At 34.3% G+C, this 24,965-nt stretch overlaps 1 protein-coding gene across 1 annotated transcript in view; it reads right to left on the bottom strand.

The window, feature by feature from the left end:
- Window positions 1-24,965, bottom strand: part of LOC140432166 (pancreatic lipase-related protein 2-like) — a 122,827-nt gene that overhangs the window by 88,811 nt on the left and 9,051 nt on the right. Inside the window, exon 2 of the mRNA XM_072519999.1 lies at window positions 1,585-1,717. Within this exon, the coding sequence (XP_072376100.1) occupies window positions 1,585-1,717 (133 nt within the window). The remainder of the gene's footprint in view (window positions 1-1,584; window positions 1,718-24,965) is intronic.

Here is a 24,965-nt window from a genome sequence, read left to right as displayed (position 1 = left end):
AAGCAACACTAAAATGGCTTCGATCTGGACGCAATAGCGACATCTGATAAATAAATCCGTTAACTAATTTTCGAAACCAAATTCAGATATCTGCTTTAATCTGTGCCTCCTCTGAAATCCAATCTTAACAGGAAATATTGTTTTCACGTTCAGAGCGTTTGTGAATAGCCACTCCGAAGATCCCTTTTAAGGTGAAATACGTACAAGCGGATACACAGACGTACTATACGTGAAATCAAATCTTAACTGTCTTTCCTTTTATTTCGATATACTCTTTATGAGTACGAGAAACCAATTCGCTAAGGATTTTTGCTTAGTTGAGGAGATATGTTGTGGAATGCAATTTTAGATTCCCCATGTCTCTAATTACATCTTTATCACCGTCTGTTTTGCCTTGTAATTCTTAATAAGAAGGCACAGATTAAAGCAGAAATCTGAATTTGGTTTCGAAAATTAGTTAACAGATTTATAAATAATATTAATGTGAAAGCGGATGCATCGTATTGATATCTTACATTTAAGTAATGTACATAAATTAAAAACTTACTGATTTACTTATATTAAATTATGGATTTCCATCTCTCTTTGTGTGTCAGATTTGTTATCCGGCCCAATTGGAATGATTATAGATTAGCGAAGGTTTTATCAACAGTTCCCAATCATTCTTCCTCCTTTTTTACGTGGTTTAAGGCATTGGTCCAGTTATCTTTCGTTGCGTTTTTTATGGAATTGAATAAAAGGTATTTGACATCCTTCAATTTAAAAGTTGTGTTTTGTCTGTCACTTCACCTTTTACTTGAGCCCATATTAACCCTATTGGATTTAGTTGACATTGATAAGGTGGCAAAAGTAATATCGATATTCCTTTTGTTTTCGCCATTTCGTCAGTGACATATTTATTATAGTACGATTTATGTTGCCTTGCAATTCGTAATAATTCCGATTTAAGCCTAGTCTGTTTATACTGTAATTTTTGCTTTAGACCCAGTCAATTATATCTACTTTTTTCCATGAGACCGTCGGTAACTTTTCTACTAATTTTTTATTTTTATTTCTCTATATTGTTGCATTCAGGCAACCTGCGGCTCGGTTTTCTCTATTCACTTGATCTTCCACTTCTGCTTCGAAGTTTCCGTAGCTATATAATGTGATGCCTAGGTATTTAAACTTCATCACTTGTTCTATTATCTGACCTTCCAGCTCCAATTAAAATCTTGGATTGTAATTGAGAGAGCAGTATTTGCGTCGTCTACTTATTTATGCCTATATTTATTAGAAAAATTCCTGGAGTAATTCAAAAACTGCCACCGATCTAGTGAAAGCTCGGTAATCTAAAATTCTGCCCGCTATGCCACCGAGGCAATATTTTTAGTTGATACTATTTGTACATTTATTTAATAGTTTATTTCCCAAATAGGCTTTTTAATTGCATTTATAAGCAGCCACTTTGGATTAAGTATTGATTGACTAATTCTATTCACTAACATTTTTACTGATAAGCAAGACTGACAGGTACATTTAGTTAAAGGTCCATAATTATAATACATAAATTACTAACCGTAAAAACTGTTTTAACAAACTCACCTTGTATACAGGAAAAATTGTATCTGCTTATGAGGACATCTATATGGTTTTGGAATACAAGAAGATGTGTTAAACAATTCTGCTATAGATTCTGGTTCTTTTTTCCGACTCTTTGATTGTTGAGCGTAGATTCCTGAAAAAGAACACAATTAAAAAATTAGTATTATAATGTTGCATGTAATATTGACGATATTTTTAAAATATTAGTAGATATTTCTCAATTAGTACGATTACTACTCGTTTACTATATTATTCTTGTATATTTTATTCTATAAGTCTAGAAAGCCAAAAAGTATATTTTGTCATCTCAAGTCTTGATGTTTTTATCCATTGTTGGTATTGTTGTAACAGGACAAATGGTTGGGTTTTAGTTTTAGAGATAGCAAAGATTGCCGATGTGTTTACTATGCTAAAACTGTGAGAAATATCCGCAGTACTTTTAACATAACGTCTCAACAAATCCTACTCCCAAGTTATCGTTCGCGACCAATGGGCAATGCATGACTAGCAATAGATGTATGCTACGTAGCTAACGGGAAGGGGTGAAGGCGAGTTTCAGGTCACACAAAACTGGAACAAATCAGTTAAGGTATGATGACCCTAACAGAAGAGTCCCTAATCCTCCAGGATGGGAGTAAAGCATATGGCTAACACGCTTATCCCGTAAAAAAATTATTATTACGAAATCTAAAGCTAGACAAACCGACGAAAACGACAAAAGCTACAAACTAAGGATAATGATGTAAAAATCTTTACCAGGAATGTAAGGCTGTGGTCTCCAATAAACGCCTTACACTGCGTACGCCATGGGTCTCGTCTATATGCTTAATACAATTAATAATGAATGCGGTCTATTATCGTAAGCGGAACGCAGCGTCCAACTTCTATTATGCGGCTTCATAGGCGGTTCCAATAAACGCCGCACGCCAACTACACCATACGCCGCCTCTGTATGCTTAATACAATAAATAATGGATGTTGTCTTTATTGTAAGTCTAATGCAGAGTCTAACTGCTGTACGTGACATATTATGTTTTTAACAACTAACTAAATAATAATAATTAATATATAAATGTATTGGGTTATATATGGGCATTTTGACATGGCAATCTTCCCTGTGGTAAACAAAGGTATTGTTTTAGTTTATTTAAGTTAACATATCAGACTCGACTAACGTAACGCTAACGCTAACGTAATACTGTACGCGGTGTTTATTAGAGACCACAACTTGACGCTGTACGCGACCTACGGCCTTTATTAATAATGACAGTTCTGTAGTGACTACGTAAAGTTGCCAGCGACCGACAAACGCTGTACTCGACCTATGGCGTGACGCTGTACGCGTTACAATGAAAAACTAAAGAATCTTTGTAACAAACTATCCATTTACGAGTTACTTATTACAGCCATATAATAAATGCGGTGGAATGGTCAATGGATATAAAACAGACGACACCAGGCTACCTAACAGACCGGAATTTGGAACCGCTTTTATAGTCCAAGGTAGAGCAAGGCAAATAGTCGTTGATTTTAAACCAATCAGCCACAGACTTAGTGTTTTAAGAATCAAGGACCAATCCTTCAATGGGAGTATAATCAATAAAGAACCAAAATATTAGTTTTATGAAGAATTGGATTCCGCTTATGACCCATGCCATCGAAGAAATATAAAAATTGTGATGGCGATCTAAATGCCGAAATTGGCAAAGAAGTCTGCTACCAAGTATATATTGGTAAATTAAGCTCTCAGAACACTACAAATGAAAACGGAAGCCAAAGGATCAATGAGCTAATAACTATCTTAGATACGGATATTTAACTCACAGTAAGTGAAAAATCGAATGTATGTAAAGAATTTTACTATTTTTTATTGTGGCCTATTCCAAATAAAAATGATAAATTGTATTAAGATGTTACAAGAAAATTTTTACTATTCATTATTATACTTTTTTGAAACCTTTTTAAATTTAAACCTAAATTTACCAACAACAGGAACATGATCTGACGATATGTTAGTCCGAGGGTTTTAGCTGATAGGCATCCATTACGGAATCTCTTATTAACCATTATGTAATCAATTTAATTCCTTATTATGTTTCCTGGTTGACCATGCTGTGAAATCCAAGTAATAGTGGTAGTTTTAAAAATATATTTAGTGTTGCAAATTCTTCTTCCTCTACAGTTTTAATCTTTCTCTCTTTTCATTTCTCTATCCTAGACCAAAATCACTAATTAATTCACCGCTTTTCCCTTTACCAATTTTCACATTCAAGTCGCCCATAATATTATTTATATCTTCTTTTTTAAGTCAATTAATTGAATTTATCAACAACTCATAAAATTACTCTACCTCTTTTTCTGATTTATCACTGGTGGGGGCATACATTTATAAAACATTTAATTTGACCGGAGTAGTATTCAGTTGAATTATTACTAATCTTTTAGAAACATGTATAACATTTGTAACATATTAATGTAATTGAGGAGACCTGCTTAGTCAAACCCCATACATATGTTGAAAGTCATAATTTCCCAAGTGATATAGCATATAGTTATTAACAATACAAGCACCACTATTTGGCCACCTCATTTCGCTTATACCCATTACACCTATTCTAAGTCTGGTTATTTCTTAAATGGTATTAGACTATAAGAAAAATCGTGTCGAATATAGTGGATTCAGACCTGGATAGTCGACAGTAGATCAGATTTTTGTATTAAGGCAGATCCTTGAAAAAACCATAGAATTTAATATCAAAACCTTTTACCTGTTTATCGATTTTAAAGCAGCATATGATAAAATTGGTAACCATGATAATGTTAATGTAAAGTAAAAATCCAAAATAGCTACTCTGAATAGTTCAGTATAAATAGATGACTGACATAGGGAGATTACTGGCACAGGACCGACAAACATGGAAGGCAATAATAAACGCCGCAAAGACTCACGAAGAGTTGTAGCGCCATTAATGATGATGATAGAAGATGTGCTGGCATGCCTTCTTTTTAATATTGCCCTTAAAAAGTTATAAGAGATGCAGAAGTAAATAATTGATGTACCATTTTTAGTGAATATACACTAATACCAGAATTTGCAGATGACATGGAATCATACGTACATAAATCCACAGAGCTAGAAACATTAGATACAACTTTAACGTAGGTGACTATAATTTTGAAGTTGTTCAATAAGTCTGTTATATGGAAAGCATTTTAAACATAATACCGGAGATAATAAGAGATAAGAGATAGAATAACGCTCTCAAATAAAAGTTACAACGAAATAATCAAACACTTTAGAAGCCACTGCCTAACAAGGAAGACAAATAGCATGATATATAGAAGCTTAGTACTTCCATTTTTAATGTACTATTCTGAGACATGGGTGCTTTCTAATACAGATGAAATCAGTCTATTAATATTCGTGAGGAAAGTCCTGAATGAAAATACTAGGTGACATAAATGAAAATGGAACCTGGTGTCGCGCGTCGTCAATATAAGCCAGATATATAGTCACTGCAATAAATTAGACGCCTGCGGAGGGCAGGATATCTAGCTAGGGCAAATGAAAGCTAATGAAATGAAATGAAATGAGCAAAGCCCGGGGGAACTAGACGAAGAGGTGGGACAGATTGAGATGAAGGGATAATGTAAATCAGAATGCCAAAAAATAGGTGTTTTTAACTGGCATCAAGGTGCATCGAATAGGACCAAATGTATTAACCAGCTTAGGAAAGTTGAGGTTCAACTCGGGCAGTAACACTAATGGGGATGATCATGGTATTATTATAAATCAATAACTTTGCAGTTGTCTGTCAAGCATACCATAACATTTAAAGTTTTTTATGAAGCATTTATGAGCAAACTTGACTGCTGTTAATAATTTAATTTATAGTCTGGAAATAAACATATTATTGGTGTCCGACCCGCACAGTTTTTGTAGATTATTTTCCTCTTCTTTTTTTACTTATTACATAATTTCCAAAGAGGTGTAGAAATATAATGTTGTTCATAACTGGAGCATTTTTGTTTCAGACGCTGGCTGTGAAAAGTGTCAATTTAGCAAAATTGTGAACAGCATTATGACTTGAGGAATCTAGGGGTCAGAAATTGGAAAGCCAGGGCGAAAGATAGGGGAGAATGGAGACTAATTCTTGAACAGGCCAAGACTCACACAGGGTTGTAGAGCCAAAGATGATGATGATGATGATGATGATGATGTAAACAGCATTATATTTTTATACCTGACTTGCAGATAATGTGGAAAATATGAGTATAATGTAGTTGGACAAAAATGCTGGAGAATGAACCCTTTAGGACATTCATAGTATTCAATTTCCAGATTAATAATTAACTTAGTATCAGTAATCTCATTTTATCTGAAATGTTTCATGAAAAGCATTGTTACCTATTCATTTACTATAATTTATTTTTTTTCCTCGAATGTTGCAGAAATATGGTGTGACTTCTGTTAAAGTGGTTGATTACAAAATCAACCATTTTCGCCTATTTCCTGTCCTGAAGATGGTTTTGAATGGAAAGAAATAAAAGAGGTAGCGTTCATAGACCCAACTACCACCTATGACATAGTTAACCATTAACGGCTGCTGGCAAAATTCTACGAAGCTACAAAAAATTTCCAAACGATTGGTGAAATGCCTTCTCCAGAACAGATGCTTCTACGTAACACTACAGCCCAAGAACAGTCGGTAAAGAGACAGAAAAATTATCTTCTTTAAAGTAGTGTCCACGCACCAATACTATATAACATATACACCAACCACCAACCCATAAACTAACAATCAAAACAATTTATTTACTCTGATGATACATTGGTAGCAGCTCAAAGAACTAGAAGTCAAAGAAAAACTCACAAATGTTCTAGAAGACTTAGCACATACTATTATGAGAAGAATCGTCTGAAACCTAATCCCACAGAAACACAGGTATATGCTTTCTACTTTAAAACATAGTCGAAGGACTTTATAAGTGTAATGGCGTGGCCAGATGCTAGAATACAACGAGACGTCAACATATCTTAGTATACATCTAGATAGAACTTAAACAATAAATAACATCATCCGTAAATTAACTAATATAAAATGGGGTGCACAACCACAGTCTCTACACCTGTGCCTTAGCATTATATTTTGCTGCCGTGGAATTTGGAGCACCACTGCAGACAAACTTTGCTCACGCTAAAAACATCGACGTAGTTCACAGTATCCATGTAATATCTAGCTGTCTAAAACACACATTCATTGAAGAGATCTATTCCATAGTTAAAATCGCTCCACCAATAATCAGAAGAGTTAGGTCACGTCAGAGATAAAACGAAAGAAGCAAGTGACGGATCAAAGACACCATGTATATGACCACCAAACTCAATCAAGCCGGCTAAGGTCTCGTAAAATCTTTCTGAAAACAACACAACACATTTTGCCTCTTCATAGGAAATGTTTGGTGAACACAAATTACTTTATCCGACATGAAGAGCGCTAAACAGATGAAGAACTGGCGTCTTACGTTGTGGTAGCAACCTGAAAAATCGATACCTGCGACTGTGGCGCGATTCAGAGTAGTCACCACTTACTGACATGCACAATCATGTTGAGAGACCTGCACACATGAAAACCTAATTTTAGCAAATGACAAGGCCATCTATGTGTCTAACCATTGAAAATATATGATTTAAACTGTTGGTGTTGCAGACACGAAAAGTAAGTACCTATTTTCTTAGTTTAACTTTCTGAAGACAGTGATTAATGAAAAGATCATTTAACAATTTAATTTCCTAAATTTCTTTCCTTCTAGAAGTTGTAGACAAATGCCAGTTCTATAAGCTAGCTTAAATTCAGTAGATGCAATGTCACATTTTGTCACCAAAAAATTGTGATATGTGATCACGTTTCTTCTTTTTCACAAATACAAAAAAAGATGATTTGGCCATATATTTTTAAGCGTTGATGTACTGCTTTAACATTTTTAAATATTGTTTTGAATATTTTTCGAAAAACTGTTACTATTTTTAATTCTAATTACCTTTTTCTGTTCTAATCAGTGGACGTTAATACATATATTGTCAATTAATTCATTCTATTGTTTAAGCTGAAATAGAAATTTATGTAAAGAATACAAAGGTTGTCATCAATTTAAATAATTAGTTAGATACTCACACCCATCTAGATGTTTCTCGTCAATTACGAGGTCTGTCAGGATATAACATGTTTATTTAACAATGTTTTATAATTTTTTCTCCTTTAACTCTCTTCCGCTTTTCTACAAAGCTCCATGCGAAACTTTCCTATAGCAAATTCTTTTCAAGCAGGATTCGATTTTTGGGAACATTTAGAAGTCGCAATGTGCTAAATATGGCAAATAGGACGGGTGAATTATGACTATGACCTGCTACCAGGCTGATGAAATGGAACGAGAGGGGGTATGCAATGCATTAGTTGACAGGGAAATCTTCGGAATTATGAACAGAAAGGAAAGAACAGCCATTGACCTTAAAGTGTTAAGAAATGCACAAAGTCAGAAGTAGAGAGGCACTAAAGAGTTTGTCAATGGATATGCAGCCCAATTTATAACAGACCTATCAAGTTACAGCTGGAAAGTGATTACAATAATAGTAAGACAGCTAACTGCTCACAAAAAACATTTTCGTCTTATGCGCTTGACAAAAACGACTCTATAGAGCACGAAAAGATGGCGTTGGACGTTTGATATAATTGTGAAGGTATTGCAAGACGGCACTACTTGGGACCGCCTTTCCTAATAAATTGTCTCCATAAGTTAGATCTTAGATTATATTAGTATCCCGTGCAGATATCCCTTTTTTAACCTACTATCCTACTGCTTTCTTTCGCCCTTTTCTCCTACTTCTTCCAGGAACTTTGTGGTTAATGATACTTCATAATAGTTGAAAATCGTTTCGGCGTTGAAATACCATAATCATAACTCTCTTATTTTGACATGACTTAATAATACACCTAGACTTCTCCTTATAAATGTATTTATTTTTCTATATATTATAACATTGTTCATATACCCATTATATAACAGACCCATACACAATATTTTCATAGATTTTCGACAGGCATATGATAGCGTAGAAAGAAGCCAAGTATGGAATGCCATGGCGGAGCTCTCAATGCCAAAGAAACTCATTCGGATGACCAAAGTCTATATGGAGGGTGGAATATCTAAAGTGCGTGTAAATAGTAAACTGTCTGGCAGCTTTGAAATCAACAGTGGACTCAAACAGGGTGATGCGTTATCTCCACTACTTTTTAACCTTGTATTAGAGAAAGCCATGAGGTCGGCCGAAATAAAAACAGAATTGCTATCGGTTCAAGGTCTGAAGCCATTACTCGCATATTCAGATGACATAGATCTCGTTGGAGACTCCATCCTATCCACGAAAGACATCTTCAACAAGGTGGAAGGAGCAACAAGTGAAGTAGAGCTGTAGATTAATGAAGAGAAGACGAAATATATGTGTATAAATAGAACGACACGAAGAGACAGAATAGGACAAAATGTGACGATCAACACCTTCAATTTTGAAAGAGTACAACGTTTTAAGTATCTGGGGGCCGTAATCACAGCTGACAACGATGTTACTGAAGAAATAAAAGACAAAATCCAATCTGCAAACCGCTGTCTATTCGCACTGGATAAGCTCATAAAATCAAAAAATCTTACAAGAAGTTCAAAGATCAAAATCTATAAATCCATCGTCAGACCTGTAATAACATACGGATGCGAAACGTGGACCATGACCAAACCAAACGAAGAAAAGCTCAGACGCTTTGAACGAAAAATACTTAAAAAAATTTTAGGACCTCGCCATGACATCACCACAAACCACTATAAGATCAGAACCAATATCGAATTAAAAGCACTCTACAATGACGCCGATATTGTCCAAGAAATTAAATCACAGCGACTAAGATGGGCAGGCCACGTGCACAGACTGCATAACGATAGACTTGTAAAACTGGTATGGGAAGAGATTCCCACAGGCAAAAGACCACTCGGTTTTACTCATCTTTTCTAACTGCTTTATATTTCACCAAAGTAGAAATGTAAAGACTTCTTGGTTGATGAAACCAAAATTTAGATTTTTGCTTTAATCTGTGCCTTCTATAAATTGCAAGTCAAAACAGACGATGAAAAAGGTGTAAAATATGGGGAATCTAAAAGTTGCATTCCACAACATATCTCCTCATCTAAGCAAAATTCCTTCGTGAACTGGTTCTTGTGCTCATAAAGAGTACCTAAACCGAAATAAAAGAAAAGGCAGTTAAGATTTGATTTCACGTATTGTGCCTCTGTATATTCGCTTATATATATTTCATTCTACCAAGATTCATCCGAGCGACTGGTACAGATGCTCTAAAAGTGAAATCAAATTTTTCATCGTTCAATTTCCAAGTGAATTCACTGTTCGAGTTTTAGTAAATTTAATAGATTTCTTACATTTGAAATATGTATGTCTTTCAGTCCAGCAGTTAGTTACTGAAAAAAGTGTTATGTTTTTGAATTTTGTATATAGTCTGCTATAATCAAATTGATCATGTCTTCATAGACAAAAGAGTCACAACAAGCACAAGATGTAAAGAGCCACAGAGGAGAAAGATAAAAGACCAAAAGGAAGGCCACGGGAAAGGTAAGAGGATGAACTTGCAGCAGACGCGCAAAATTTGGAGAAGACCAAGGCTCGATTTGGGCTGTAGCGCCATTTACTGTGAAAAATACGGACTAAAAATCAATATAAAAAAAAGAAAAAAAAAAAGAAAAAAAAAAGAATATAAGCTACAGTCATTTTAAATATGGTGTTACAGAAGAATGTTAAAACGGCATGAACACAGTTGGAGAAAACGAACACGGAAGTATTGCGAGAAATGAGCAAATAATACGAAATAATAAATACAATAAAAATAAGAAAATTCTAAATATCTGGGATACGTAATGAAGGGACAATGATATGAAATGCTAAGATTGATAATACAGCGAAATATAAGAGGAGAAATGTGTAATGACAGAACAATAGTGTCATGGTTGAAAAATTTAAGTGAGTGGTATAGATGCAGTTCAATAGAACTCTTCAAAGCAACGGTAGATCGAGTAAAGATAGTGATGACACATGATATTCAACCTCTGATTGGGAGACGACACTTAAAGAGGAAGAAACCACTGGAGAGGGAGATATCGTCTGCTATTTGACTGTGATACTCACGGCTCCTTGTTAAATTTTTTGAAGAAACAATGTTGTAGTAATATGTACTCGGAACAAAACAAAGGTCTGAAATAAGGACATACAACTACAAATTATAATAAATGAATAGTGCCTGGCCTTTATCGTCTATACTTCATAATATGTACATAAAATCATTCGCTTTTTTAAAATAAAAACCCTTTAATAAAAATTATTAATTAAAAAAATATCATATCGCCAAATATTCAGTTTTGTTCACGTTAATTTGCTTGGGCATACATCTAAAATTGCAATTATAACATATTATTTCATTCTCAATCGACCTGTTTCTATTTCTACAATTAAAATTACAAAAAATTTATATATTGCTTAATCCAACCTATCAAAGTAGCTTCTCTGACCTTACAGATTAATTTTTTGGGTCAAAACTGACTACTTTGCAAGTATTTCGACAAAACAGTCATTAATTAGAATCATAATTGAAGACTCTTCATGGTGACCTTCAAGAAAATAGCTAAATTATACGCGGTGATTATAAACCGTTTAAGGTAAAACTATAAATTTCATTAAATTTACCAAAATTGTAGATAATTAATTATAAAAGAGTTACAAGGATGATTAAAATAAGATTAAACTTTACACAATAAATTTTAAATCACTTCTTTTCTACAATCTACACTTTTATTATAGAAGGTCTAGGTGTCGAAGGTGACACCGAAAAATTAACGTCTATGAACAGTTATTTTATAAACTTTGACCGAAACAATCCGAAAAAGGCGTGTCCAAATATATAAAAAATTACTAGTAATAAAAAAATTATTACTGGTAAGCTTGATTTGATTCTGAAGAATAATTCTTGGTATCGAATCATTCGTTTTGTTTCAGAAGCAAGCAAGCTAGGTGCACTGTCAATTACAAAAGACACAATTATAATGGTAAGAGTACTGCACCGCTCCGTTTTTGTACATTATTCAAGCATTTGACAGGTGACGGTTGTAGCTCAGGGGCTATGCTACTGATTTACTAAGCTGTCCCATAATTTAACTCAGCCGCCACCACGCTTTATGGTAGGTACAGACACAACGAAAGCTTGTCCAGCATGCTTGTTCAATATTCTTGTACAAGTATGCACAATTTGCCTTTGGCACCACACGTACAAGTATGCTTGATAAAAACAGATGTCGAGCTCGGACGATGATACGCTCGCTTTGGACTTATACGAACTCATCACTTTATAGTCCCCCATAAAATTATTAGATCCTCTGAGATATAGTAAACTGATAACCGGCATCCTTTGGAGATAGGTAAACTCATCACCGCAGATAGGTAAACTCATCACCAGTATTTTTGCCCCAAGGCGCTGGTTTCTAATGCGGAAGATTGCCAGTTACCTGTTACACTTCTTGTTTATGTAGGAATTTATTAAATTCAGAAATTATTTTAAGCAAATTGCTTTAAAATAGATATTAATATCGATTTTTTTACGGTGTGGCTTATTCGACGTATTTGTAAATCCAAGCGGTTTGAGATCTGAAAATTCAGTTGCATAGGTTTTCGATAGTGACTTTATTATGAAAATATTTATAAGCATGTACTGTTTTCGTTTATATCGGAAATAGTCCTCAACTTATTAACTAATTAGAAATCTATTAATATGGCAGAATGAATCAAAATGCTTAAGTACAGTCTCCTGGCTTTTATAAACGGTTAAAGCCTACTTAAAGATACATTATGCTGTGAAAATAGGGCAGGTACATGTAAACTTTGCAGTTTTATGTACACCATTGTTTAGTACTGTAGAAGCGTAGATACAAACGTGAGGATATTGGGATAAGGTAAAAATGGTTGGAAGATGGGAATGAAAGAATGAAATGTAATATGGCTAGACTGGGATGCCCAAAACAGTTAGAGGGAAAAGAGACTCATTACTTACGTAGTTCTCTACCATATAATCGGCCATTTTCATAAATGAAGGCAGGTTAGGGATATCCGCATGAAATCGTTGACAAAATAATCGCCAACTCGTTCTGGGTCCAAAAATGGCCAACCAAATAAGTGGTGCAGGCACTTGCCGTTGGAATCTCCCCTCTTGTAAGTGATTACCAAACCAAGTTTTTGGTTTGGTAAGCTATGGATGGTAAATAATTGCAAGAAAAATTTTGGAGCGTATTGAAATGTACCATCCAAATAATATGCCTCTGCTTTCGCCAAATATCGTAAATTCTCAAGAATGCCAAAAATAATAATATTTTGTTGCGAATTGTTAACCAACACAAAACATTTATTGCGGTCCGTCTTTAGTTTCATCTGTTGGATTGCTTGATGCGCTTTCACATTGTCTTAGGTACAGGTGACATAAAAGGAAAACGATCGTTGCTCATATTCCTCCGAATACAAGAGATGTCCGTTGTTGTCATGTGTTCTTTGTAAGAAGAAGTTGCAATCTTTTGGTGAATGATTTTTGATGGCCCCTCTTGAGCTTTCATCTTGCAGGAGTTGCCGATGGCTTGACGGCTTAGTTTTTGAAGGTCGCTTACGTGATTGTGTTCCAAGACGCAGTGCAGAATATTTTCCGCAACTAAAATAATTATAGAAATATAAACAGTTACTGGTAATTTCCAGAAAACTGGACTTTATTACATAAAATAAAGTCTTCTTTAGTTTTAAAATTTTAATAAGTTCTTTGCATATTGTTACGATTCATCTGAAAAATTACTTAATTGAAATCAAAAAAATTATCCATTTATGGTTAAGTCAAAAAAATATTTGGATCTTCAGCTGGTATTGAAAAACTTATTATAAGAATACAATTGCAATAATTTTACACAGAAATTAGTTATTTATACTAAATGATTTTCCAATCCTGGCCCTTTGAATTTTTAATAAAAATATCTAGCAAGAGAAATGTAGAGTATTTCTTAAACTTTAAAGAACAATATTGACCATCATTTGTGTTTGGATTTAAACTTCTAAATATGCAGGGTGTTTTACTCTACCACCGTTCACGAAACATGGAAATTTTATCAAGTAAGAAAAATAGCGAAGTTCTCTAGAATTAACTGGTCGATCCCCAAAAATTATTTTCGGCTATACGAGATGTTGCGTGTGGCATGATTTAGGTAGTTTTTAATAGAACACTATCTTCAATATAACACCGACTCACACTTATTATTATTACCGTACTTTTCTGAAATGGATAATGCATAAGTAACATACATGTTTTATATACTCGTACATACTTTGGTTTGTATCTAACAGTTTTCAGAGTCTTTCGCAATTGAAATTTGAAATTATTGATATGAATAATTTTTAGTCCGCGTTGGCTCAAAACGTAATGAGCACCTCACTATCCATGTTAAAGGAACAAGGGAACAAGAGCAAATGAAGAGAAATTTTTCTAGGCGTATAGTTTTAGGTAGCTATCAATTATGCAGAATTCCCAAATAAAAACAAATAAATTACATTTGCATTTAATACATCTATTTTAGATTTATTCTGTCAAATTACCAAATCTTAGCGGTTTGCAAGGGGTTTATGGTCTATACCTGCCACGGGGTGCAGGTATGCCAGTGATGAGTTTACCAATCTCTCGGGGTCTATTTGAAAATCCTTACTTTTATGGCGGTGATGAGTTTGTACTATGTACGAGGGTATTTATGGTAATTGGTGATAAGTTTACGTGTACCCCTCGCTTTGGCCGCTTTTGTTCTTGTGAAAAAAAGAAAATCTTTAATAAAAAAACGTGCGGTATGGTGTAAACAATGGTTGATGAAAAGGAAAATCTATTCTCACATTAACTTACTAAGTGGATGGTAAATTATCTTAGAATGGATGAACAGATGTATTTAAACCTTTTATCTCTTGTATCACCTTTGATTCAAAAGTAAGATACGATCATGAGATAACACCACATGAAAGATTAACGGCACCATGGTGATTTTTTGTGATTGGAAGGAGTTATGAAGACCTGAAGTATTCAACTATTATTTTACCACAAGAATTAAGTTATATATTTCCTGAAACCTGCCATGTCATTTACAAGGTGCTAAGAAGCAGGTATTTGAAGGTGAGCAACAGGACTATTTTAACTCAGTTATTTATTAATTTTTTAACGAAGATACAAAAAGTAGGTACATATTGTGTATAATAAACTACATATTAGAAAATAACATTGGGCATCGCTAAAATTAGAAATATAGGTCGCGATATACTGATTGGAATTGTTATTACTGTCATTAGTTTGTTATTACTGGAGAAAGGGTTTCATAATGTACCGGAGATTTAGGAAAAGTTGACGGGAAATGGGAGTAATGAGAATTTAAATGTTGAGGTGAAGAATAATCTGTAGAATATCTATTGTTATTTTCACCACGAATACGATGGGATGGAGTCAACTGACCCATTTCATTCCAGAGGGATCCGCATCTTTTTTCTTTTCTGTTTTATAATTACTCCGCAAGGAGTTTATTTTTTTCGCAACTGCATCCTTGTCGGCACTAACATCAATTATTAACCTATATTTTTAAAATAATTATTTTTAAGCAACACAACGGACACCAACTTGCTCAAGCTTGAAAATCTTGGGTACGCACGTACCGTTTTGCTTGCACAAGCGCGCTTAATTCAAGCATGCATAATTAAGATCCTTTCAATCTTCAAGCCGCTTGTACAATCACAAAGCTTGCACCACATTTCCCTACAGACATTCAAGCGTACTTGTACAAAAAGATTGAACAAGCATGCTGGATAAGCTTGCATGTGTGTCTGTAGCCGCCTTAAGAGGGTACGTAAATCCGTCGGTATCAGCTACTTAAGTGGACATTAAGTCATGCTAGGGCCCTTGCGCGACTTTAAAATTCTAACACTAGGCCTTAACCAGAAAGTTACATAAATGGGAGATAATAGAAAAAATCGTTTGACAAAGTCTTGAATAATAATGTATATATATATATATATATATATATATATATATATATATATATATATATATATATATATATATATGTATCTCAGGGTGCCATTTTATAAAAAATAATAAATCAGCTTAGGTTATACTTATATTTTTTCGTGGCTTCAAGTATCTCTTAATTGTTACTTCTCGGGATAAAATAAGGAAAGGAAATAAATAGAAATAACATAAATATACAAATACAAATATCTTTTATTATCAAAAAAAATAATATGAAAATTTTTATATATTGCAATTTTTGTTCATATGTTTTGTACAAACTATTCTGAATATTATAAAAAGAAACCTTTTAAATTGATTACGCAATATTTATAATTATCTTTTGAAGTAAAAAAAAAACTTTTATAAACTTGATGGTATTTTCAATAGCGATAATTTTTGTTCTTCTGATAGTATAGAGTCTTTTATTTGAAACATACAAAAAAAAGTGTCATAAAAATTTTTTGAGTGACGTTTTAACTCTCACACGACGATGTCTTCTTTCGACCAGAACAGCTCCACCTTCTTGATTATGTTAGGCTACCAATTAAAGCCTTCTCCGTTCGAAGTGTCCACCTGTCAGCATACCAGCAAACTCTTTCTCCAAAAACACGAGCAGGCCTCTTTTACCAGTAAGTAATCGTTCAACAAACTCCAAAATTCTCTACTCTTTTTCATATACTAACAATCTTCACCACCCTTTCCACCCGTTCCACCCGTTCCACCTTTCAGCCAATCACTTCTAATTATTTAACTACTGGCACTTGCTTCTAAATTGGCTACACAAAACTTCCACTGCTTCTCTCCAATGACCATCACGTAATAATCTTTTTTACTCCAAACTGTCAAAACATTCACCCTCTTTTCCCTTTCCAAACTCGCTAACCAATCAGAAAATTTCTATATCCCGCCTCTTAATTGATATCAGAAAAACCTAAGCATCGCTTGTAAACAAAATTTCTTTAAAAATGCTAACGGTTTTTTGTGACTTACTTTTCTAAATATAATAACTAGGTATCTGTCGGCTTTTGGCCTTTCCAGCGAAATAAAAAACAAAGACTTTTAAAATATTATATCTACAAATACCGGAAAACAATTGTCTATTCACTTTAGTATTTACTAATGTTTTTCAGTCCTTCAGGGTAAAACTCATTATGGATAAACCCAGTGCTTAAAATTACTTGTAACAAATATTTACAAATCGATGTACAGGGCGTTGGAAATTTATGTGCCCGCGTTCTATAACAAAATCAAAATTTTATTCTATCTTTGATTGATAAAATGAATCATATATATATATATATATATATATATATATATATATATATATATATATACTATTCTTCTTGTAGTACCTATCCGTTTCGGATGTTGGCGACTATCATGGCAATCTGTATTTTGCAAACTGCTGCTCTGAAAAGATTTGTGATAGTTGTGTTGAACCATGTACGTAGATTTTTCAGCCAGCAAATTCTTTGCATTCCTGGTCCTCGTTTTCCTTCTACTTTTTTATTTTTTTAGAATTAATTGCAGCAACCCATATCTTTCGCTGTTCCTCATTATGTGACCAAGGTATTCGATTTTGGCTGCTTTTATTGTGGTTAATAACTCTTTTCCTTTTTGCATTTTTAAATAAACGTCCTGGTTAGTAACGTGGCCGGTATAGTATATCTTTAGAATTCGACGGTAAAGCCACATTTCAAAAGCGTCAATTTTCTCGGAGGTAGTGTCTGTAACAGTCCACGACTCAAATCCCTACAACAGTATAGGAAAGATATAACATCGTAGTAACCTGATTTTTATGGGTACTGATAAATCATGGCATTTGAATAGTTTAACCATTTTTTGAAATACAGATCTTGCTTTCTTTATCGTACGTAGGTGTATGTTTTTATGCTTTCTATTGGTTGACCATTCACACTGATTCTTTCAAATTCTTAGAGATCATCATACATTTTGTTTTCTTAATGTTCAGTGAAAGTCCACATCTTTGACACACTCCTCTGATTCTATTCATTAACTCCTGGAGGGCTTTATAACTGTCAGCGAATATCACCGTGTCATCCGCGTATCTGATGTTATTGATACATTTTCCGTTAATTCGAATTCCGGCTTCAACATCCTTTACTGCTTCTTGAAAGATTTCCTCAGAGTAGGTATATGTTAAACAGCAAGAGTGATAGTATAAATCCCTGTCGGACCCCACGTTTGATTTTGATATCATCGGATTCTCCTGTCTCTGTACGGATAGACAATGTTTGATTCCAGTAAAGATTACTAATAATTCTTAGATAACAGATGTATACGAGGATGATTGATATTAAACTAGCCTTTGATAGATGGCGCTATTTGATACCAAATTGGGTTCGGTGTGGACGTTTGCCATTTATGACATGACGTCTGTCAAAATTTTATGTTTTAAAAACAATTACTTTGGTTTTTACAGCCGTCAAAAGCAAGCAAATTTTGTGTTTTCGGAGAAATGGAAAAAGTCGAGTATCGTTCGGTGATTTACTTTCACTACATAAATTATAAATTTATAAGTAATAAATTCAAAAGGACTTTTTTGGAAATGGTTTGTATTAGCAAAAGTGATAATAGTTTAAACAAAAGATCAGAAATTCAAAATCTAAGCAAAATTTATAATTATATTATTTCTTTATAATTTATATAAAAAACTTGAAAAATATCACTTTTTATTTAATTTTCCATATATCTTTTACATTTTTTCAGACATCTATCAATGGTGAATAAATCTTCTTTTTTTTGTTACTAAACAAAAAAGAATTTTTAAACAAAATTTTATTTTTGACAATATAATTGTCAAAGGTAAACATTTTAAATTTGGCATTTATGACATTGAGGCTTATTTGTAATTGGTTGCCACTTTAAACTATTTATAAATTCAATTATTTTTTTTTGTTAAGAAAATGTTTTCAGAATTATTAAAATTTCAGGGAAGAATTTATTAGATAAGGGCATTTTAGTATTAATTCTTTTTGACATGTATTTGCAGCAATTTTTATTAACGAAACTAATTTTATTTGGTGTGTTAACAAAAAATGTTTTTCTTTATAGTTCAACTTTGTAAGATATTTTGTCTTTTTTAGCAGCTCTTGATAAGAATTGTAAACACAATTGAAAGCTCGAGATATTAAATAGTTAACCAATAGCCCCTTTTATTGACTCCAACCCATCAAAAACATTTATATATTTTTTCCAAACGAGTCACAAGTACTTCCTTTTTCTTACTCTTATATATATATATATATATATATATATATATATATATATATATATATATATATATATATATATATAATATATATAATATAATATATAATATATTACTTCCATTAATATAATAGCAAAAACTCCTAATTATTTTTTAATCACACTATTTTTGTTTTTTTTTTCTGTTCTCTATGGATCAGTCAAAACACACCATGAAAAGATGTCACTAACAAAATTTTAACTTTCCAACTAAATTTTAAAATGTATATTGTCCATTATTTTAAATGTTATATTTTATATGTGTGTTTTTAATGTTGAGTGTCGTAGCTTTACAAAAATAATCTCAACGACTAGTAAGTTGTAATGACAATTTGAGATATGTTGTAAATATTTACACTTTCTTCTAATTACAGTGTCTTGAAGAAGGAATAAAAGAATTCCGAAAGCTCGACCAAAAGTCAAAAGAGTGTTTCTATAACATCCCGGCCGAACCTACTGTCTGCAACCCTAATAAACTGTGTTGTTTGTTTATATCGACAGTCAATAATATCCAGTATTTCTTATATATATATATATATATATATATATATATATATATATATATATATATATATATATATATGTATATATACATAATAATGATACTAACATTAAAATAATAATTTCAGTTCGTCATTATGCGTTCATTTTTTATAGTTCAAGTAAAAGTGTAGTTTAATAATAATTCACTAAGATTGACAATAATACCATCAATTAAACTAGAATAGTTTTACTTATAAAGAAGGTACTTATTAGGAAAACCGTAAACACTGGGTGTGTACATTACTGGTATCGGTAACACAAACTAGATCACGCTTTATTGGTTTTAATACATTCTTCTCTCACGTTCATTCACTTCCTTAACCAGAATTGAAAATAGTTATTTAAAATTAGAACTACTTTGTGGTGATTTTATTGTTTTTCTGATTGTTGGAACAACGCAATCTATGAAAATATCAACAGACATTATGACTACTAAACAGGATTTTAAATTCTCACTAAATGTCAAAATAAACGATTGTAAGTTAATAGAAAATGAAATCACAAATAGTGTGATGGTTCAAAGATCTTTAAATTAGTAAGAATATGACTTAATAGTCTAGAATTTAGATCAATAGCCCACACAAATATTCCTATAATATTTCAGTCCAAATTTACTATCAATTGTGTGTAGAAATTTGTCAATTTAGCTAAAACATTAGACAGTAATGCTGCAATAAGGAGTGAAATGACTATATGTTGTGAGTCCGTTACTGTTTGGAACTGCAGACAATACCTTAAGTAACTGGTGAAACATAACGACTCGTATGGCTGGTAATGAGATTCTTATAGTATCGCAAAAAGGAGAATCTAGTACTCCTTTTATCGAACCAAAACAGTTCTACCCTATCCGAAAGGGGCACATCGTGAAAGATGCCCGAAAAAGAACTTGCCTACTATAAAAATATTCCAGGTCAAAGCCAAGCAAAAGGGTTATTATAACCTTTATCTCGTTACGCATAAATGCTCTTCCAAACACTGAACCTTAAACACATGAATACTGAATACATAAACTTATATTATCACATATCAATAATACCATTTAACCTTATTGATATTAAAAAAGAAATAATTGAAACATTTTGCACGGCGTTTATATTTCGTAACAGTTAATGATGATTAGTGAAGTTACAGAAAGATCTAGTATATAATTAATTGCTCACCAAATAGGTCTCACTAGAAAGTCAAAATTATTGACTTGCACTTCCTGCTATGCAAATGACATTAAAAATTGATATGTACATTCATTAAAAATGTAACAAAGCTTGGTAATTAATTGATTTCGCAATAATTTTCAAGGATTATGTTTTTGGTTGAAGGATTAGTATGCTTTAAGTTTAAGACAATAAATACCTTGAATAATGTAAGTCAAAATTTTATGATGGGATTTTTTTGTTTTAGAATGTGTGTCCACGGTTTGCGATAATTATTTTTATGTATTAGGTATATACGTACAGAATGTCTACCAATACACTTCACAAAGGCTAGGTGCAAATTCTGAAACACTAATTTCGATGTTGTTTTGACGCAGCCGGTGACGTATAGTAAAATATAGTATAGTATAGTAAAATGCTGAGGCGAGCGTCACGAAAGTAGCACTATGACACTGCATCACAGAAGTATCGCTACGAAATGGCGTATTTTGTAGCGCTATTTCTACGACAGAAGCACCTTGGTAAGGCGCTGTAAACAGTTGGGAGAGTCCGTATACGTGACGATAAAAGTCCGTTATATTTGTAAACTTTTTCAATTTTATTAAAATCTATAACAAGGATATTAACTGACAGCGGTTTTATGTAATTTTTAAATATTGTTTTTTTTTGTTTATTTAAATCATCTATAGATTCATCACGCGTTTATTGAAATTACACTTACTTGCAATTCTAATAATAAACAAATAATAAAATTACTTTATTCAATTTTAAAAATATTATTTAGAATTTAAAAATATAGAAGTGTTCAAATTCTGAATTCGATACTTTGGTCCAACAAAGCTACTATGAGAACTAAAATGACTATCTACAAAGTAATTGTAGAGCCCATTCTTACATATGGAGCAGAATGTTGGCAAATGACAGTAAAAGGAAAGAAAAAAGTTGACACGGTTGAAATGGACTACCTGAGAAGAGCTTGCCGTATATCAAGAGTAGAACGTATACCTAATTCTGAAATTAGAAGAAAAACAGATAGAGTACATACAACTTCTGAAAGAATAGTGTTGTGAATTTATTAAAAGGTTCAATATTTATAACACTTACGGATTTAATTTATTTCTTTATTTATATTAACTTATCTGACAATAATTTATTATATCCGTACGTAACAAATTCGCGAGCGCGGGTTCAGAATTAACTGGCCCTCCATATAAAAATGTTGTATTTATATACGAAATCCTGATATACTAGAACAGCATCGAAAGATCGCATTGTCTTGCATCGAAAAATCGAGAAGCATCTAGTTTTGGAGGATTCACCATAATTTGAACCTAGATCCTTCGCCAAATTTCTACAACAAAACAGAATTATTAGTCATCATATATTTAGGCCAGTATATATTTATCGTAACATTGCCCCCCTCTTAAAAGATGGTTCCTCCTGGAACCTTGTCGGGACTGGAACCGGAACTGTATGCTGGTATCGGCAACTGGACCCTCTTTTACAACTTCCAGTTGTATAAAAATGACAAGGGACGGTTTTCTCTCCGCACAAGGTACTTAGCGGATTGCAACAGACTAACACCTGGACTTCGGTGTCTTTGAAGATCTCCTCCACCATATTTCGGATAACCCTCCAATCTAATTGGCGGCACTCCAACTTTGGCATGGCTAACTTTTGCACGTCGGACTCTAGTACGTGCTCTCTCAATTGAAGTACGGCTTCCCATACATTTTGGTAGGTAGGTTGGTCACGGGCAGTGTCTTTTGTTACCAGGTAGAAAAGGTAACGTGATGCATCTTGGAGTTTTAAGGTTTTACCGGGAGCTGGCACCTGGCATTGCAGTTCTGCAACTCGACCAAACTTCCTTCGAAAGACGGATGCCAACCCTGGTGCGTCTTTGATACTGGCCGGGATGGTAAGGGCCAGCGAGTAGTCATCGGGGAGCGCGAGTAGATCTTGCTTTTCTTCAGTGGTAACACCATGTCTTGCTTTACCGGTACCTCCATAGGCACCCATGAATTCCTCAAACGTGAGGTCAGACACGTCTTGGACTTGGTTTACTTCCACTTCTTCATCTACGTCGTGGTCACCTTCGAAAGACGCCAGCCGGTTATGGTGTACTATCATCGGCTTTCCCTTCGGAATCTTGCTTATTCGGTAGATGACATCGTTGATCTTCTCCATAATGAGGTATTGACCTTCCCAAAACTGCTGCAATTTGGGAGAACAACCTTTTCGCTTCTTGGGATTATACAGCCATACTTTGTCGTTCTTCTTAAAGCAACCCTTTTCGGCTTGTGTATCGTACCGTTTCTTCATTCGGTCGCTAGCGATCTGAAGGTGGGAACGGACTAACTCATGTACATCGTCCATTCTTCTTCGTAATTCGATCACATAATCTTCACCTGCTACATCTTCTCCAGGTCGACATCCAAACTCGAGATCACAAGGTAGTCGCATTTCGCGTCCGAATAGGACTTTGGCTGGTGTCTGGCCTGTTGATTCGTTAACAGCAGATCTGTAGGCCATTGTGAAGAACGGAAGGTATTGGTCCCAGTCTCGCTGATGATCGGACACCATCTTCGTCAAATACTTGCCAACTGTCCTATTCATTCGTTCTACCATACCATCCGATTGCGGATGATACGCGGTAGTTCTTGTCTTCTTCATGCCTAGTCTATCACATATTCCTTGGAATAGATCACTTTCGAAGTTCCTGCCTTGGTCACTATGGATCTCCAAAGGCACTCCAAATCGGCTGATATATTCTTGGATCAACTTATCTGCAACGGTGGCGGCCTTCTGGTCTGGAAGTGCGTAAATCTCGACCCACTTAGTAAAGTAATCCATTACTACCAGCATGTACTTGCCTCCATTTTCGCTTTCTGGAAATGGCCCAGCGATGTCCAAAGCTATTCTTTCAAACGGGCTTCCAACATTATATTGTCTCATAGGAGCTCTCCTTTTTCGGTAAGGCCCGTTACTCGTGGCACAAATAGTACATTTCTTACACCAGTCTTTTACATCGTCGGAACTGTTCATCCAATAAAACCGTTCCCGAATTCGCTGAAGGGTTTTTCTTACACCAAAATGCCCTCCCGATGGACTGTCGTGTAACTGACGAAGTACTTCGGCTATTCTGCTCTTTGGGATCACCAACTGTCTTCTCTTCTCTGAACCGTCATCATTTTCCAGGACTCGTTTGAGCAAGCCATCTTCGATGATAAATGAGTCCCACTGGGCCCAATACGTCTTAACTACTGAGCATAGGTTTGATATTTCCTGCCAAGGTGGTCGACGGTTTTCCTCTTTCCATTTTCGGATTTTCTGTATAACTGGATCTCTCTCTTGTTCTTCCCTTATCTTAGTAGGCGTCCAGTCGTCGTTGACAATCGTCGTTCTTAGCACTGCTGCTTCCTTGGATTCCGTTTTGTTGCAGTGAGGACACTCTGCTGGGCATGGCCTTCTGGAAAGAGAATCAGCGTTTCTGTGGCTAACTCCGGCTCGGTGCTCAATCTTAAAATCGTATTCTTGGAGTCGTTCGATCCACCTGGCTATCTAACCCTCTGGATTCTTAAACTGCATCAACCACTTAAGGGCGGCATGGTCGGTTCGGATTAAAAACTTCCTTCCATAGAGGTATTGATAGAAGTGCTCTACTGATTTCACTACTGCCAGAAGTTCTCTTCTCGTGACGCAATAATTCCGCTCAGGTTTTGAAAGGACTTTACTAAAATATCCGAGGACTCGTTCCTGTCCTCCTTGAATCTGAGACAGCACTCCTCCAATTCCCACGTTACTTGCATCCGTATCTAAGATGAACTCTCCTTCTGGCAGTGGATACCCCAAAATTGGTGCTGTTATTAAATGCTTTTTCAACGTTTCAAAGGCATTTTGGCAGTCTATATCCCAGCGGTATTCTCTTGCTTCCTCTGTAAGTCGCGTTAATGGCTTAGCGATATCTGCAAACTTCTTAATAAACCTCCGGTAGTAAGTACATAGTCCAAGAAAACTTCTCACTTGATGTTTGTCAGTTGGTTTTGGCCATTCCTTAATGGAATCGATTTTTCCCTTATCCACGGCCACTCCTTCTTTACTGACTATATGACCCAGATAATTGACTTTACCTTGAAATAGCTGGCACTTCTTGGGGTTTAGCATCAATTGGGCAGCTTTAAGTCGATTAAAAACGTTTTCTAAATTCCTCAAATGATCTTCGAATGTCTCCCCCAAGACGATT

This window comes from Diabrotica undecimpunctata, chromosome 1, assembly GCF_040954645.1.
Source record: "Diabrotica undecimpunctata isolate CICGRU chromosome 1, icDiaUnde3, whole genome shotgun sequence".
Classification (NCBI taxonomy): domain Eukaryota; kingdom Metazoa; phylum Arthropoda; class Insecta; order Coleoptera; family Chrysomelidae; genus Diabrotica; species Diabrotica undecimpunctata.
The sequence above is the reverse complement of the archived record's forward strand: the minus strand, read 5'-3'. Positions and strand labels throughout refer to the sequence as shown.